The 16061-nt window shown below is 41.4% G+C and overlaps 1 protein-coding gene across 1 annotated transcript; it reads right to left on the reverse strand.

Annotated features, from left to right (window-relative positions):
- Positions 1–985: 985 nt before the first annotated feature.
- On the reverse strand, positions 986–4626 carry LOC123138738 (uncharacterized). The gene is made up of 7 exons (XM_044558640.1): positions 4477–4626; positions 3479–3553; positions 2772–3263; positions 2550–2660; positions 1822–1974; positions 1571–1692; positions 986–1434 (listed from the first exon to the last, which is right to left on the reverse strand). Exons 1-6 carry the CDS (start codon positions 4624–4626, stop codon positions 1603–1605), a joined length of 1071 nt encoding a protein of 356 aa, XP_044414575.1. The 3' UTR covers positions 986–1434; positions 1571–1602.
- Positions 4627–16061: the final 11435 nt, after the last annotated feature.

Raw genomic sequence — 16061 nt, forward strand, 5'->3', positions numbered from 1 at the left:
TGCATCTAACCATGGGTGGGGGTCTTGGGTTTGCCCATGGGTGAGAAAGGAGGGTCCTTTTCTTCCGCTCATCTCTTTGGTCATCATAGTTGTGCGTCTTGGGTGGGATGGTGTCGGGGTCTTAATTCCGGGCCGACGACCTTCGTGGTGGTAGTCCCGTTGCTTGTGGGTGGAGCTAGGGGTTATGGTGTGGTCTGGCTGCCATGGTCATGCAGGCGGCGTGGTGGTCTGTGTGTTGTGGCTATGGTGTGGCAAATGATGGCTTGATGTAACTCGTTTTGTAAACGATGGCGTGGTGCCGGGGTGAGAACTCATTCTAGCTATGCCAGGTCGACAGCTGCAGTGTCTATGGTTTCATCCCCTTCTTGAAGGTGTCATCACGACTCTTCTTATTCTCCCTCTGGGGGAATCTCTGATCGCTGCACGGGCGGTGGCGGCATTTAGGTGTTGTTTTCTTCTTCAAGACACCGTCTTAGAGCCCCCGGTTTGTCATACACGGCTCTTTTGTGTACCTGTTCTTATCACCCATGTATCATGTCTTGAGTGTGTGCGTTGTGGTGTTGAGTGGAGTGTGTTGAGTTGTATGATGATTGGTCGTTGCTTTATAAATAAATCGGAGCGCGAGCCTTTTTTAGTAATCTAATCAATTCTTACTTTGCAGTTTCAGGAAGAAACGATGCTAAGCACGTATACCTAGGTAGAAACACAAATCTGAGTCTATGCCTAATTAAATGAAGGGAGCTTAGCAACCAAAAACTAAACACATATGTATTGGGGAGTTTAGTTGCTACTCCCATGCATTGGAAGATGTCTTAAAATCTCTTACGAGGTAGCGTGAACGTGGAATCTAGGATCATAGAAACGAGATGACCCATAACTACCTGACAGCATCTAGAAACTCTATAGGCTAATGGCCCGATTACATGCTGAGAGAATAACTCCGACCGAACATTAGGAATTATAATGTCCCAAATGAACAGCGATGTCAAACGACGATTATTATAATCCTGTGTTGATAAACGAAGTCTGAAAATGCTCCAGTATTGTTGGTTATCAATCACTAGCATAGAGGGGACAGCGCGCAAATCGCATTGACTCTTGATAGATAAATTCACGCTAGCACTACAAAATATCAAAATAAATTTAGCAACCAGCACAAAGTAAACCAGAAAATATTTCATTCTGCTAGCACTACGGATCCTGATGACGACGCAAACGACGTATCATCGTCCCCATCTCCGTCACCGTCAGATTCTGATGACGACGAATCTTCAAACAATGCATCATCATTTCTTCCATTTCATTGCGCCCGCCCCTCCTACTTTTGGTTGAATTACTTGCTGTTGGGGCTGTCATCCCCTGTACGAGATCACCAAGGAGGGTCTCCAACCCTGATGCAAACTTGTGGATGATCCCCTGTACTTTAAGCTTGTTCTGCAGAAAAAAAAACAGTAAAAGGCATTATGAGAGCAATTTAGGGTGAGGTTTGGGTGTGAGAAAAGGTGATAGGATAGATGGCACATCAACTCATCCTTGTCAAAGAAAAAGAAAAAAGGAGTCTTGTTTTTACATTTTCAGAGCAACTTGGGTGGGTGTTTTGCCTCATCCAGGTTTCGAAGCCACCAGGGCCTCCGAACCCAATGTGCTTGTGCCTGATCCACTAGCAGCCTCCTCTCTGAATTCTTCCTTTAGCTGCATGTACATGTTTGAAAAAAAGAGATCAAAAAAAGGTTTGATTCTTCGGAAGTACTATTCTGAAATGAACCTGTTGTCATTAATGCTGCGTGGAAAAAAAAAGAGGGAGGAGGAGGTGAAAAGAACCTGAAGTTTACCAAAACAGGGTGGATCATGCTCTAACATGTCCAGCTCAGCGACAACATCAACCTGGGTCCTGGACCATGCGTTTACTCTATATGGTGTGTCAGTTAACTCAAGCTCCATGCCATCACAATCCAAAGCATCGAGGTACCTTAGCTGTGGGTACAAAATAAACAGACAGAACAAAAAAGATATAAATCAGAGAGTAGGACATGCAAAAATATGCGGAACCCCAAAATGGCTAATAAACCCAGGTTGGGCAAGATGGAGGAGCACATAGTTGCCTGATATTATACTTATGTGGTTGGCTAAGGAAAACAAATACTCCCTCCGTCCGAAAATACTTGTCATCAAGATAGATGAAAAGAGATGTATCTAGAACTAAAATACGTCTAGATACATCTCCTTTTATCCATTTTGAAGACAAGTATTTCCGGACGGAGGGAGTACTAAAAATGTACTCCCTCCGTTCCCAAATACAAGTCTTTGTAGAGATTCCACTAGGTGGACTACATACGCAGCAAAATGAATGAATCTAAACTTAAAATGCATCTATATACATCCGTATGCGGTTTATAGTGGAATCTCTACAAAGACTTACATTTAGGAACAGAGGGAGTAGCTGCCAGATAAAAGAAAACCAGAAACATGCTTAAAAGTAGATGCCTAGTAAGTATACTTGTATGTTTACTTTGAGAAACCAAGAAAATTTTGGATGGGGTGTCACTCACCATGCAGTAAAGTAAGCACCCATTTGTGTACTTCCCCTTTGAGAGGTGCTCGTGGAGCTGGTCCACGACAAATTTGCACAAGTTCAACCTGTCTGCCCGGTTGATATCCGCCTTTTCAAAACAAAAATGAAATAAATAAATAAAGTGTCAAAGCAAGCAAGAGAAAAACAAACAAAAGAGATGCTGCTGCTATATGAAATCTCTCATAGAAGAGTGTGTTACCAGCATGGGGTAGCACTTGTTGCTGATCCGTGCATCGGTCGTAGGGGCCAACACGGTTGAGACAATGTAAATAAGCCATAACTTCTTGAATCTATCATCAGCCTCGTTATGGTTAATGATTGCAGTAGCAACTGTCGTGATCTTTGGCGTGCTGCCATCGCCCGGAAACAAACTAGCTGCGAACTCCTGTTCCATGTCATAGTCGGCTTCATACTTGACCTCGATATCTCCACGAGGGATGCCCAGAATATGATATACAGACTCCTCGGTCAGTGGAATGAACCCGCGTCCGGGCACGACAAACCCTCTCCTTCCTGAATGGTACAACCTTGTGAACCATGTTAGGACAGTGTTGTGTAAGTATGCACACTTGATGTCCAGGAGCGGCCCAGTCCCCATGGCTCTGACAGCAACGCGTTGGCCTTCGTTGATGTGCTCGTAGAGCTTACAAATGGCGTGTGGCGATGCCTGCTTAGTTCCATCAACCTGTGCCTGAGCAAAATAATTGGTAACTATGTAGTATGATTTCGGCAAGTACTACTGGAAAAAAGCGACAATTGATATGAAAATATGTGGTAAAAAGGGGTATGTGTGCCGCAATTGATAAGAAGAAATTAGCTATGCAAAAAAAAAAATGCTACATGAACAACATGATGTTGGCAATGTGATGACTAACAAAGGGCAGTAAATTAGTGAAAAACACAAACCTTACTGGCTATCTGCCTGCCGCCTGCAACTGGATCCAACCGGCTCTTCTTCCTCCTCGGCATTTTCAAAAACCCCTGTTCATTTTAAAACACGGAGAGTATTAAAAGAATGACGCGAGAGAGGGCCACTGGTTAAAACATCCCTGCTACGCTCTATAGTTTTGCACATATAATTGAAGATAAAGAAAATTAGCGCCTTCAGTGGGGCTTCTCTGATTGACCTTGCATGGATGCACAGCACAGACTACTGCTTTATGCAAAAAGCAGCAGCCATATATGGCAACTGCACTAATGTGTAAATGTAGCAACTGCATATATGTCAACTACTCTATGCAAAGGAGCGCCAGCATACATGACGATTGCGCCGCCTGTAGTTATGTGAGAACCGCCCATATGGTAATGTGGAAACTATCGTAGGAGATCATCTAGTTCATCACCACTTGGGATAAAAGAAAGCAGCAGCAGCAGCAGCAGCATCTCTAAAAAAGTCGACAAAAGAAACATTGGGGGCTGTGACTGCATCCAGTTCATCAATCAACAGAAAAAGAAAATACATCACAGCAGCAGCATCCCTACAATCAACAAAAAAGCTCGCAGTTCAATTTAAGCTGTATGCAACTAGATGGTGGAACATCATGCTTTGAAAATAAATTCCACGGATTCAACTTATTCAGAGTTTCTCAGTGACTCAGACCATACTCTGGGAGACGAGGAACTTTTGAACACGAGTTTCAGACTCTGCTCGCCGCTGGCCACCTCCGCGCGCTGGCGGCGGCCTCTATGGACCAGGCGAGGCAGGAGGTCGGGGTGGACAGGCCGTCGAGAGGAAGGAGTAATCCTCATCCTCCACCGGCGGCCACATCTCGCGTCGTTCCCCGCTGTCGCGCGACGGATTTAGTTCCTCTCTGCAAACCGCCGATTGCGCCCCCGCCCAACCACCGTACCGCGCACGAGAGAAAAAAAATCTGCGCGAGGTACACTGCGTCAAGTGGACTCACCGGAGTTGCCCGCACGCCGGCGTCGGAGCGGATCTGGAAGGTGTCGCCGCCTCCGCCCTTCCTCGCAATCCGGTGAGCCCCGATGCAGTTGACCAAGGGAAATGGAGGAAGACGACACGCAGCGGCCTTCGGCCTGCCCCCGTGGCCCATATATCAGGCCATGGGTCAGCCCATTTCATCAGAAATTTGAGGCCTTGCTGACCGGTTGGATATAGTCTGACCTAAAAATCAGTGCACTTTTTTTTTGCGAAAAAAATACCAGTACACTTACAACTCTGTCTACACAGTACCGTAAAATAACAAAATCCAATCTTTCCACATCTAGTAAAATGATGAGATCGAATGATTACAGGTCTCAAAGAGCATCAAGCTAAAGACCTTAAAAAATGGTGATTATTAGACAACCCAACAGATTCATAGGCAAGATCAAAAGAGTGCAGGTTCCACATTTGTTTGTTATACACTTATACTTTGAGATAATATCGTCTGAAACCAATTGTTATAACACAGAGTGCTAACATGTGTTTCAGTTCCTCAAACCATGAGAGTATCGTAGTCACTTCCTACCGTACGGTGAACTTTGGGGTTGAAACATCATCTGTAACACGATGATCATAAAAACAACGTACATGTTCATCAGAAAGTTTGACAAGGGACTACATAGCTCGAGAGCGGAATTTGCTCCTCCGGAGCTGGAGAGATATTCTTAGGGCCCTCTCAGTGTGATGACACCAATCATTGCCTCGCAAGACACATGTGACTACGTCATTGGGATGCTAAAACACTTCAACGAGAAATAAGAACAAAACCGGTAATGAGGGCAACGATATAATGAGCATGTGTATGACTCAGGAGGATACCGATGCATCTCGGGTTTTGTAAAGTATCGCAAAGCAAAGGGAACATCACATAATAACCAAAGGTTCACTCGAATGTCATTTGTGTAGTCATAGGAATCGATATGGACGTCCAAGGTTCCGCTATCGACCATTGAACGAAGGGTTTCGTTCATGTCTATGTTTTACTGAACCTACATGGGTCACAAGCTTAAGGTAATCTCGATCTTCTGAGTGTTAGTAGGATGAGAGTATCATGGATTTATTTTTGGAATTTTTTTTCATTAATATTCGGAATAGATTCGAGAGGAATCGAAGGCGTTTCGGGGTCACTGGAAGGGTTTCGAAGTTTATTGGGCAATACCGGGTATTCTCGATAAATGATATATAGGTGAAAAATGTTTCTAGTGATGTTAAATTAATAATAAAAGGCTCTAATAATTTTTAGGAGGCTTTTATATTTAGTTTAATACCAACGGGCCTTAAAAGACCCAGAGGTGGAAGGTAACTTGGGCCACAAGGGCCCAAGTGGAGGTGTCGCCCCCCTTTCTCCTCGCCATATTGGCCGCCGCCAATAGGAGGGGCTTTCCCTCCTTGGTGGAAGCCCCTACCCCCTCTAACCTATATATACTAGAGGGTTTTGTCCTTTGGGACACACAACTTTTGGAGCCTCCTCTAGTCCTCTAGTTGTAGTTCTAGTTAATCCTACTTAATCGATTAGAGCTTGACCTAGATACTGTAATCCTCATAATTAGAAGTCATGTGTGTTTCTAATACCCTCCCTCTAATTCTCTGACAACGATTAGCTCTAGACGGCGAAGCGCTGCCGGATCATGAAGATCGTATGCTTGCAACCAAGTAGAGAGACCGTGCTTCCGGTCTTTTGTTCGAGGGATCGTTCGGTGGAAGTTCGCGGGATCGTTCATCGACGATACGAGGGACTCCAAGTATGATCTACATCGGCTCGTCTACTTTCGTTGCACCCAGAGTCGGTAAAAATCACGATCCAAACCGTTTATGCATCTTCATATTGTTTCTGGGTGATCGTAGGACAATTTTGTTTTGTTTTCTACCACGTTTTCCAACAGAGGCATCATGAGCAGTTCTATGAGTAGATGCAGGTTTTGATTTGGATCACATGTGGATGCGAAGGTTTAATGTTCTTGCTATTCTTCCCTCAGGTGTTGCTTGGGTTCAATTCATTGAAGGCATGATGTAGCTTTGTACAAAGTCCTAACAATCGATCGACTCTGCCTGTCAATGGTATATTAACAATTCCTTGGGCTACGATGAAGCCCAAAGAACTGTGTATGTGACGGTTCACTATTCTTGACTATTCTTGAAGAACGGTTCTTCCGATAAAGGTATAAAAGTTATATAAAGTTAATGTTATTCTACTTGTTGATTTCTTGTATGTCATAAGTATTTGATACTGATCGCTTGCTCTCACTTGCAAACCGACGCAAAGACTACACAAAACTTGCAAGTTGAGAATAAATGAAGTTGTGATGCAAATCGGGAATGGCGATGGGATCGCTACTCAAAACCGTTGAAGTCATGCCTTTAGTTTATCTTCAAGATTTATCTTAGGATCAAGTTATAGGTATTTTGTTCTGGGGTTGTTTAAAACAGTATGTTTTGGGTTATGCGGTGAATATTCTTATAAGTTTAAACAATGGTTGTTCAAGTTGTTATAAGAATATGTTTTGGATTTACCTCTATTATTGGTGGTTCATTCATGAAATCTTGAATTGAATCTTTATAGCATTAATGCTAAACATCTTGAGAAGTCTCATAACACCACTTAAATGTGGCACTACTTGGTTATATCAGAAAAATAATCTTCATGTAGATGAAGCGTGGAAATGTTTTGATTTTGAATTTAATTAAAATACACAGTGATGTATGGGGTCTGATGAGCGAACCAGGGCGCGGTTGATAATTATACTTCATTTAGAATTTGAGTAAATATGATTTACTTGATATAAAATTGAAAGGTTCAAAGAAATTCAGACTGAAAAATTTGAAAGGTTCAAAGAAATTCATAATGAAATGTTTGAAATGTTTAAAAAATTCAGAATGAAGATAAGAATCATTATGACAAAATATAAAGGTTCTTCAATCACGATGAAAATTATCTAAGTCATGAGTTTAGCAAAACACTCGGATAATTGTGGAATTATTTCTTACCGATCCGCTTTTATTAATTTGGGGATATGCACTTGAAACATCAACATATACTAGAAGAATTCGTGCACTTTGCTGCGCGGAGAATCATCACCATAATTCGTTGATGGCATGTTTCACTATCTAAGCTACAATGTGTCTATCGTATAATCTTGTTTTAAGTATGTAGCCGTAACATGAAAAGTATTGTCAATAGCATAACCTATAATTTCATTATTTAGGAAACAACATACTTTACAACCCAAAAATATGTTTGACATGAAAGAGAAGATGTTAACTCTTGAATTTTTTTGTGAAGAAAACCGAGGAACTTGACCTGAATAAAAAATCAAGAGCATACACATTATTATTCATCTTGAGACAAAAGAATACATAACAAAAACTTAACGGCACACATGGTATAATTCATAAGCCAATAGTTGTATACTCTAAACAAAATGTGTGTTCCTTATATGTTTTAGCCAATAAAAATCACTACAATTTTGTAGGGAACAATATTTCACTATTCCTTTTGTTCTTGAGCAATATTCACTATGGCTCAGCATACCTTTTCTTTTTCTTTAATCGACGATCTGGTAGGCCAATTCTTGCTTCCTGTAAATAAGATTCAATACCTCCAAGGCCTCATTCTGATAAGGATTCTCAAACTCTCATGTAGCTGCAGGCTGTAATATTTCTGTTGCAATAAAACTTCCATCTTTAAGGTTTCCACCATGGAGGAAATACTGGTGCAATAACTTCATTCAAAGCCAATCGCAGTGACCGAATAATCTTGAAATGCGGGCTGCAATATTATCAATGCAGCATGCTGATAACAAGTGTTTTCTGAAGGGAAAAAAACCATCCATATATGTACACTTTGAAAACAAAAGTGCAGTGTAACTATATACTCATATTATTCCAAAAAAAACACCACTCAAGACTCATGTTCCGTGATATACTAATCATGAATAAGCAGATGCAACCATTTCAGTTTTCTTGGATGTATGAGAGTTTTAACCCCTTTGAGTTTCAAAAGTATACAAAAACAATAACCAAATAAATATAGGGCCTAAAAAAGTTCGAGGGCAATCAATAGCAATAGTACGCCCACATCTTACATTAGATATAAAATTAGCATATTTTCCATATATTATTGACCTTCATGGAAAGCTTACATCCATTGTTATGAACCCTCATGACAACTCCGATCTATTTACACAATCAGTGGGACAGCTGCCTCGACTCTGCCTGTGGTCTCTTCCTTGAAATAATATCAGGCATGAAGAACTAATCAGGCTTTTCCATGGGCAAATGGCCGTCGGTCAGGGGCCTTCATATGTTGGCAATCTGATTGAGCTGACTCCGCCACTGTACACAATATAACTCTTAGCTTTATATCTGACATGGACAATATTAGGCAATGCAGGAACTTCAGTATAGAGTGGACTATGAAAATCGATTTTCCTCAAAAAATGAAAGGAAAAAAAATAGGCCACCTGATAGGAGCTAGAACTGAAGTGATGATAAATCTAATGCACCCATTTATGTAAAAGTAAAACTATGTAATCCTTCCTCCAATGAAATATGGGGCACCACATTAATATGTATTGCGCACCTGCAGCACCCCCGCGAATTCAGTTCTTATTCTATTTGCAGCATTTCTAAAAACATTACTAAACTATGCAATGTGTATGGCAATTTTTTTTACTAAACTAATGCGTCATAGTCCTGAAATCGCAGATGCTCATACTTCCGAAAACATTACTAAAAATTACTAAACCAGTAGGGGACATCGATGACGGCCTGGTCAAGCCTGCCTTTGTGAAGCTAGAACAAATGCTACATCGCACTCCATCGCGCCCCTGCTATATGCATAACATGCAATCTGGATCCGTCTCAGATGTGCATAGGGAAAAGTATCACTGTTGACGTATAATGTGCTGCCTAGTCTCTTCCATCAGATCGGTCTTTTGGTTGCATTGGCTAGAGCATGCACTTCTACATGGTATCAGAGCCAAGAGGTCTCGAGTTCAAGACCCGGCTGGTGCAATTAAATTGCAGCCCACTTTCGGTCCACGTTTAGGCCTGAGGGAGCCACACGTGAGGGGGAATGTTGACGTATAATGTGCTGCCTAGTCTCTTCCATCAGATTGGTCTTTTGGTTGCATTGGCTAGAGCATGCACTTCTACAATCACTCCCATGGATTTACTTACGGAGTACATTTTTTGCATGTTGCCAGAGGGGTTCCAGAATGGATCACTCCCTATCTAAGCTACAGTTCTACCAGGAAGTTCTCCCCTCAACCAAAAATATATTCCAACTAGTAAAACTGAGAAAAGACGAAGCAATGATCTGGCAAAATCTAGTTGTGTGCAAGCTATAGCAATGCTATAACCACAACAAGCCACCCTTTGCAGTCAAGAAATGAGCAGCACAGTCTAAACCAAATCAACTTATATAAAATCGCCTTTGTAACATTACAAACTTACTGTTTTGCACACAAAAAATACAAACTTACTATCACAAAATGGTAAGAGTGGAGACAGGACACAAAGTTCGATATTTTCTTACTCATAATCAGATGTCATCCACATATATATCATACCGCAAGTCTACAAACAAAGAGGAGATTGAAAAAGGCACGCTTCCTAAACAACTAACTGTTTCATGTACTACAACCTCGTGGAGGCAATTCCACAAACACTTTGTGTGCACCCATGAGATCTTCTGTCGATTTAATAAAATGCCTACATGTTTGACGACCCAAAAATCTGGGGAAAATTTTGTTTTTGCCACTTTAGATTTTGCCAATTTTTTTATGCCACTCTAGATTTTGACATTTCACTCTTGCCACTCTTTGTTTTTGACAATTATCATAATTGCCATTTTGTGGCAAAAGCAGAATAATTTTATTTCATTTTTGCCACTCTTAGCTTTTGATAATTATCACAATTACCACTCTGAAAATTTTGCTTTTGCTACGGGAATGGCAAGTGTGATAATTGTCAAAAACTAGGAGTGGCAAAAGTGAAATGTTAAAATTTAGAGTGGCATAAGGAAAATTGGCAAAATCTAAAGTGGCAAAAACAAAAATTTCTCAAAAATCTGGCCCTGAGCTTAGAGATGAGAGAAATAAAATTAAGATGTCGAATAATTTGTTGAATCAGAACCTCACCATCTGCGCCCTGACGGAGAGGAGTAGAGGCAACTCGTCCGCGTAGTCATAGAGGGACATGCCAACGTGTTGGAATTTGCTAGTGGGCCTTTGGCCCAAAGCTCAACTAAAATTCTAAAATTCTCTTGGGCAATTAATGCGCACATGTGAGTGATGTGAGTGAGACTGAAGTTTAGTCCCACCCTGGAAGTTGAGAGAGACTTGTACCTCTTTATAATGTGAGCTTTTCTACCACTTGTATGAGCATGAGAAAAGGAGACCTACATTCGCGCTCCTCCTCTTTGCTCGCCTCGCCACGCCTCGTCGTGGGAATGAGCCGAGCCGAGGACAGAGCTATGCATGTTGTCTATTATTTTGCAGCTCGGGAAAAATTAATGACTATTTAATTAATAATTAATAGACGCATTAATTACTAAACCGTTTCTGATTCTTTTGGATCGCGACGACTCGGACGTGGGGCTTATTCCCACGACCTACCCGACCCACTATATAGTTAGGCAGACGTCTACCCTAGCCGCCGCCATATCGCATGGTTTCGCATCGCCGTTTCTAGATCATTGCGCCGCCACGCAAGTCTTCTCCATCCCTCCTTTCGGCGTGCACCGCAAGAAGGGACAACAGTCCTCCGGAACCCCGCCTCTCGTGATCCTGTACGGGAGAGGGGCGATCAGGTTTTTGGGAAGCGCACTCGAGCGACTGCTGGCAGCGACGACTTCACCGCCGACGACTTCTTCCCCGACCTCGGCAACCTCTTCCTCAACAAGATGGGTGACAACATCAACGTTGGAGGTCCTGCGCCCACTGCACCGTATGTGATCTTGCCCTCCTTGTTCGAGATCGTGCTAGAATTCTTAGTTCTAGTATGTGCCCTAGATTTGATCTGTTCATCTACTATGCTAGTCTGCATGATTAGTTTAGTCTCTGTTATGGCTGTCATGGTTTATTTAGTGTTTATTCGGATTAAATCTCGTAGTAATTTGCTCATATTTTCAACAATCCAAAAACCTAATTATAGACAATTTACTCCGAATAGTTTCGAGCTTGGAGCACAAAGCATCAAAAAATGAACAAGAGTCATATGGAGATATGATCAACAAAGGACTACCCACCAGTCGAAGTTCACGTCATCAGAGATGGATACATCAAAGGTTTTGAATAAGATCAGGGTCTTGATTCACCCACTTTTAATTATGAGAGATATTAATTTGAGTGGGAGTGCACTTTATATTTTTTAAAACACTAGTGCTAATTAATTATGAAAAAATGTCTAAGTGAATCTTGTGTTTATTGTTGTAGATCAATGGCTCTTAATAATTTCAATTTAGCTCCTTTGTTTGAGAAAGAAAAGTTAGATGCAAATGGGCGGAAACTATGATGATTGGGTCCACACTTTGAGATATGTTCTCAGAAGTGCTAAGAAAGAATATGCGTTGGATAAGAATTTGGGGATTTCCCAGCGCCCGGGGTGGCTCAGGATGTCATCAACGTGTTCATATCTTACAAGAATGATTTCTGTGTTGTCAAGAGTATTATGTTATCTTGCATGAACACAGAGTTGCAGAAACATTTTGAACAATCTAGTACCATTGAGGTTGTCGAGGCACTAGAAAACCTGTACCACAAAGAAACAACTGAAGTTCATGAGATGACTGAAGCAATGGAAGAATCCAAAATAACTTAAGTGGGAGAGCACCTTACCAGGCTTGCAAACTGATGTCTGCTAGAACTATGTCGGTATTTCCCCAAAGAGGAAGGGATGATGCAGTACATCAACGATAGGTATTTCCCTCAGTGATGAGACCAATGTTATCAAACCACGCAACACAACGTAAACAGCCCCTGCACACAAATAACAAATACTCGCAACCCGACGTATTAAAGGGGGTGTCAATCCCTTTCGGGCAACAGCGCCAGAAATTGGCATGGAGATGGGATAAAGTTATAATAGATTGGATAAAGGGATAGCAAATAAAATAAAGTGCAGCAAGGTATTTTTGTATTTTTGGTTTAATAGAACTGAAAATAAAAGCAAAGGAAAATAGATCGCGAAGGCAAATATATTAAAGAAGAGACCCGGGGGCCGTAGGTTTCACTAGTGGCTTCTCTCGAGAAAAATAGCAAGCGGTGGGAAAACAATTACTGTTGGGCAATTTATAGAACTTCAAATACTCATGACGATATCCAGGCAATGATCATTATATAGGTATCACGTCTAAGATTCATAGACCGACTCCTACCTGCATCTACTACTATTACTCCACACATCGACCGCTATCCAGCAAGCATCTAGCGTATTAAGTTCATGGAAAAGAGAGTAATGCAACAAGAACATTGACATGATATAGACAAGATCTATTTATGTAGAAATAGAACCCATCTTGTTATCCTTAATAGTAATGATACATACGCGTCGTTTCTCCTTCTGTCACTGGATCAAGCATCGTAAGATTGAACGCATCACAAAGCACCTCTTCCCATTGCAAGATAAATAGATCAAGTTGGCTAAGCAAAACCCAAATATCGGAGAAGAAATATGAGGCTATAATCAATCATGCATATAAGAGATCAAAGAAGACTCAAATAACTTTCATGGATAAAACATAGATCTGATCATAAACTCAAAGTTCATCAGATCCCAACAAACACACCGCAAAAAGACTTAGATCATATGGATCTCCAAGATACCATTGTATTGAGAATCGAGAGAGAGAGAAAGGAAGCCATCTAGCTACTAACTACGGACCCGTAGGTCTACAAAGAACTACTCACGCATCATCAGAGAGGCACCAATGGACATGATGAACCCCTCCGCGATGGTGTCTAGATTGGATCTGATGTTTCTGGAACTTGCGGTGGCTGGAATTGATTTTCGTCGACTCCCCTAGGGTTTCTAGAATATTGGGGTATTTATAGAGCAAAGAGGCGGTGCGGGAGGCCACAGAGGTGGGCACAACCCACCTGGGCGCGCCTAGGCCCCCAGGCGCACCCTGGTGGGTTGTGCGCCCCTCGAAACCCCCCTTAGGTACTTTCTTAGCCCATACGGTGTCTTCTGGTCCAAAAAAAATTCACAAAAAGTTTCGCTGCATTTGGATTTCGTTTGGTATTGATTTCATGCGATGTAAAAAACTACTCTAGAGACTATTTTGAAGGCCTGTCGTTGAGTGCGCTTCATTGGCCCATTTATCTGTCTATATAACTCACGAAGATACACAATGCTTCATTGACCCCCACATCCAGCGGGGAATTTCCTAACGGACGCACATTGCGTCAAGTTGCCGCTGTTTCGCACAGACCCGAGCGACAAGCGACCAGGATGGGCCAGCCCAATTACGAGACCACATATGCGCTACAGTGTCCGGTTTTGGGAACCTTCTAGGAGGTTCCTGAGTGGTTTTGGGAACCTTCTAGAAGGTTCCTGAACCGGTTTTCACTGGTTTTTTCTGTTTCCTTTTTATTTTTTCTTTCAATATAGTTTTTTATTTTTCATTCTTTATTTTTATTTTTTCGTTTTTCTGTTTCTTTATTTCTTTTTTAATTCCTTTTCCTTCTATTTTTTCCTTTCAGAATTAAAAAATAAAAAATGTTTGAACTTAAAAAAATGTTCTTGTTTAATTTTTTTGTTCATAAATAAAAAATGTTCTTTTTTCAAAAATGTTCCTCTTTGAAAATATAGTTCACAAATTACAAATAATGTTTGCTCTTTTTCAAATTTTGTTCAGAGTTTTGATATTTTTGCAGACGCAAAAATGTCCACTTTTTTCAGAAAAGGTCATATTAAAAAAAGTGTTCTCTTTTTTCAAAATTTGTTCACAAATTCAAAAAATCCTATTTTTATAATTTGTTTGCACATCCAAAAATTGTACACATCTTTTAAAAAATCTCAAAATTTGTTCACAAATTCAAATAAGTCTCCGTTTTTATAATTGTTCGCAGATTAAAAAAATGTTCACATCCTTAAAACTTGTTTGTGATTCTCAAAAAATGTTCCCATCTTAAAAAATTCACAAATTCAAACAAGTTCCTGTTCTAAAAAATTGTTCACAAATTCAAGAATGTTCCTTTTTTGAAAAGTATTCAGAAATTCATAAATTATTCGCATTTTGTCAAAACTTGTTCATGATTGTCAAAAATTGTTCGGAATTTGAAAATATGTTCCCGTCTTTTCAAGATCTGTTCACAAATTCAAAAAATATTTCAGTTTGAAACTTGGTTCACAATTCAAAAAGAAATCACGTTTCGTAAACTTTAATTTTTTTTGTTCGTGTTTATCAAAATTAGTCGTAATTTTAAAAAAGATGTTCCTTTTTTTTGAAATTGTCCACAACTTCAAATTGTTCCTGTTTTTAATATTTGGTTACAAATTCGAATAATTGCTAACATTTTTTCAAACTCGTTTGTGTTTTTGCCAAAAACGTTTGGACTTAAAAAAGATTATTCAGAATTATCAAGAAAAGATTTTAAAAGGAAAAATAATGCGACCTGCCGATGTGACTAGTTTTAAGCCGTTCGCGTTGGCTTTCGACCACAAGCGTTAACTAGTCGTGGTGGCTAGCTCAGTTTGCATAAAAGAGAACGATCGTGAGTTCCGGTCCCAGCTGTCGCCTTTATTTTTCGTTGCTTTTTTTACACTGGACGTTGCCAGCGTGGGCTGGCCCAGTCGGGCGCCTAACTGTGCGATCGCTCGACATTCTGCCGCAAGTCTCATCCAGCGGCTCCCCTCGAGGCAACACACGCGAGGGAATCGGTGGTGGAGGGGATCCAGCGCTCGAGGGAGCCGACGGGACGCGCGCGAGTGAGCCGGCGGCCCAGGGAATCCAGCCAACACGAGTCGCGAGGTGCGCGAGGGATCCAGCCCTCGAGGGCCGCCTGCGCGGGATGCGGCTGAATCGGGCGCCAGTCGATCCAGCCGGCCCGGGCGACCTGCTTGCGACGAAGAAAGGTGGGGACCCTGGCGATAATGGCCGACGCCACATCTACTGAAAACTGCTCCGCTCAGACTTCAAGCAGCAAATTATACTTCAGTTTCTAAGCGCGCATTCATGGTGGGTGATGTGTCAACTCTTTCCTTTGCCAAGTGGTATGTGTACATATGCCTCGGTACGCCATCGCCCCCATTCCGTTCCTTTCGCTTACTCCTATCCGTCCAGCTCCTCGGCTCATCTACCTCATGCTATTTATTCTCTGCTCTTTACATCATTCCTCGTATTAATTTCTTTCACATATCGCTTTCATGGACTGCCTAGGTGCTAATTCCTGCTGTTCTTGTGTGATTCAGGCAAGGTTTTGGTTACCGAATGAGGCTTTTTACCGAGGGGGACTGATAAACGCGGTTACCACGGTTACCGAGAAATACCAAGAAATACCGAGGATATATCGAACGAATTTTATAGTTGAATTTTGAATT

Source organism: Triticum aestivum, chromosome 6B (assembly GCF_018294505.1).
Source record: "Triticum aestivum cultivar Chinese Spring chromosome 6B, IWGSC CS RefSeq v2.1, whole genome shotgun sequence".
NCBI lineage: Eukaryota > Viridiplantae > Streptophyta > Magnoliopsida > Poales > Poaceae > Triticum > Triticum aestivum.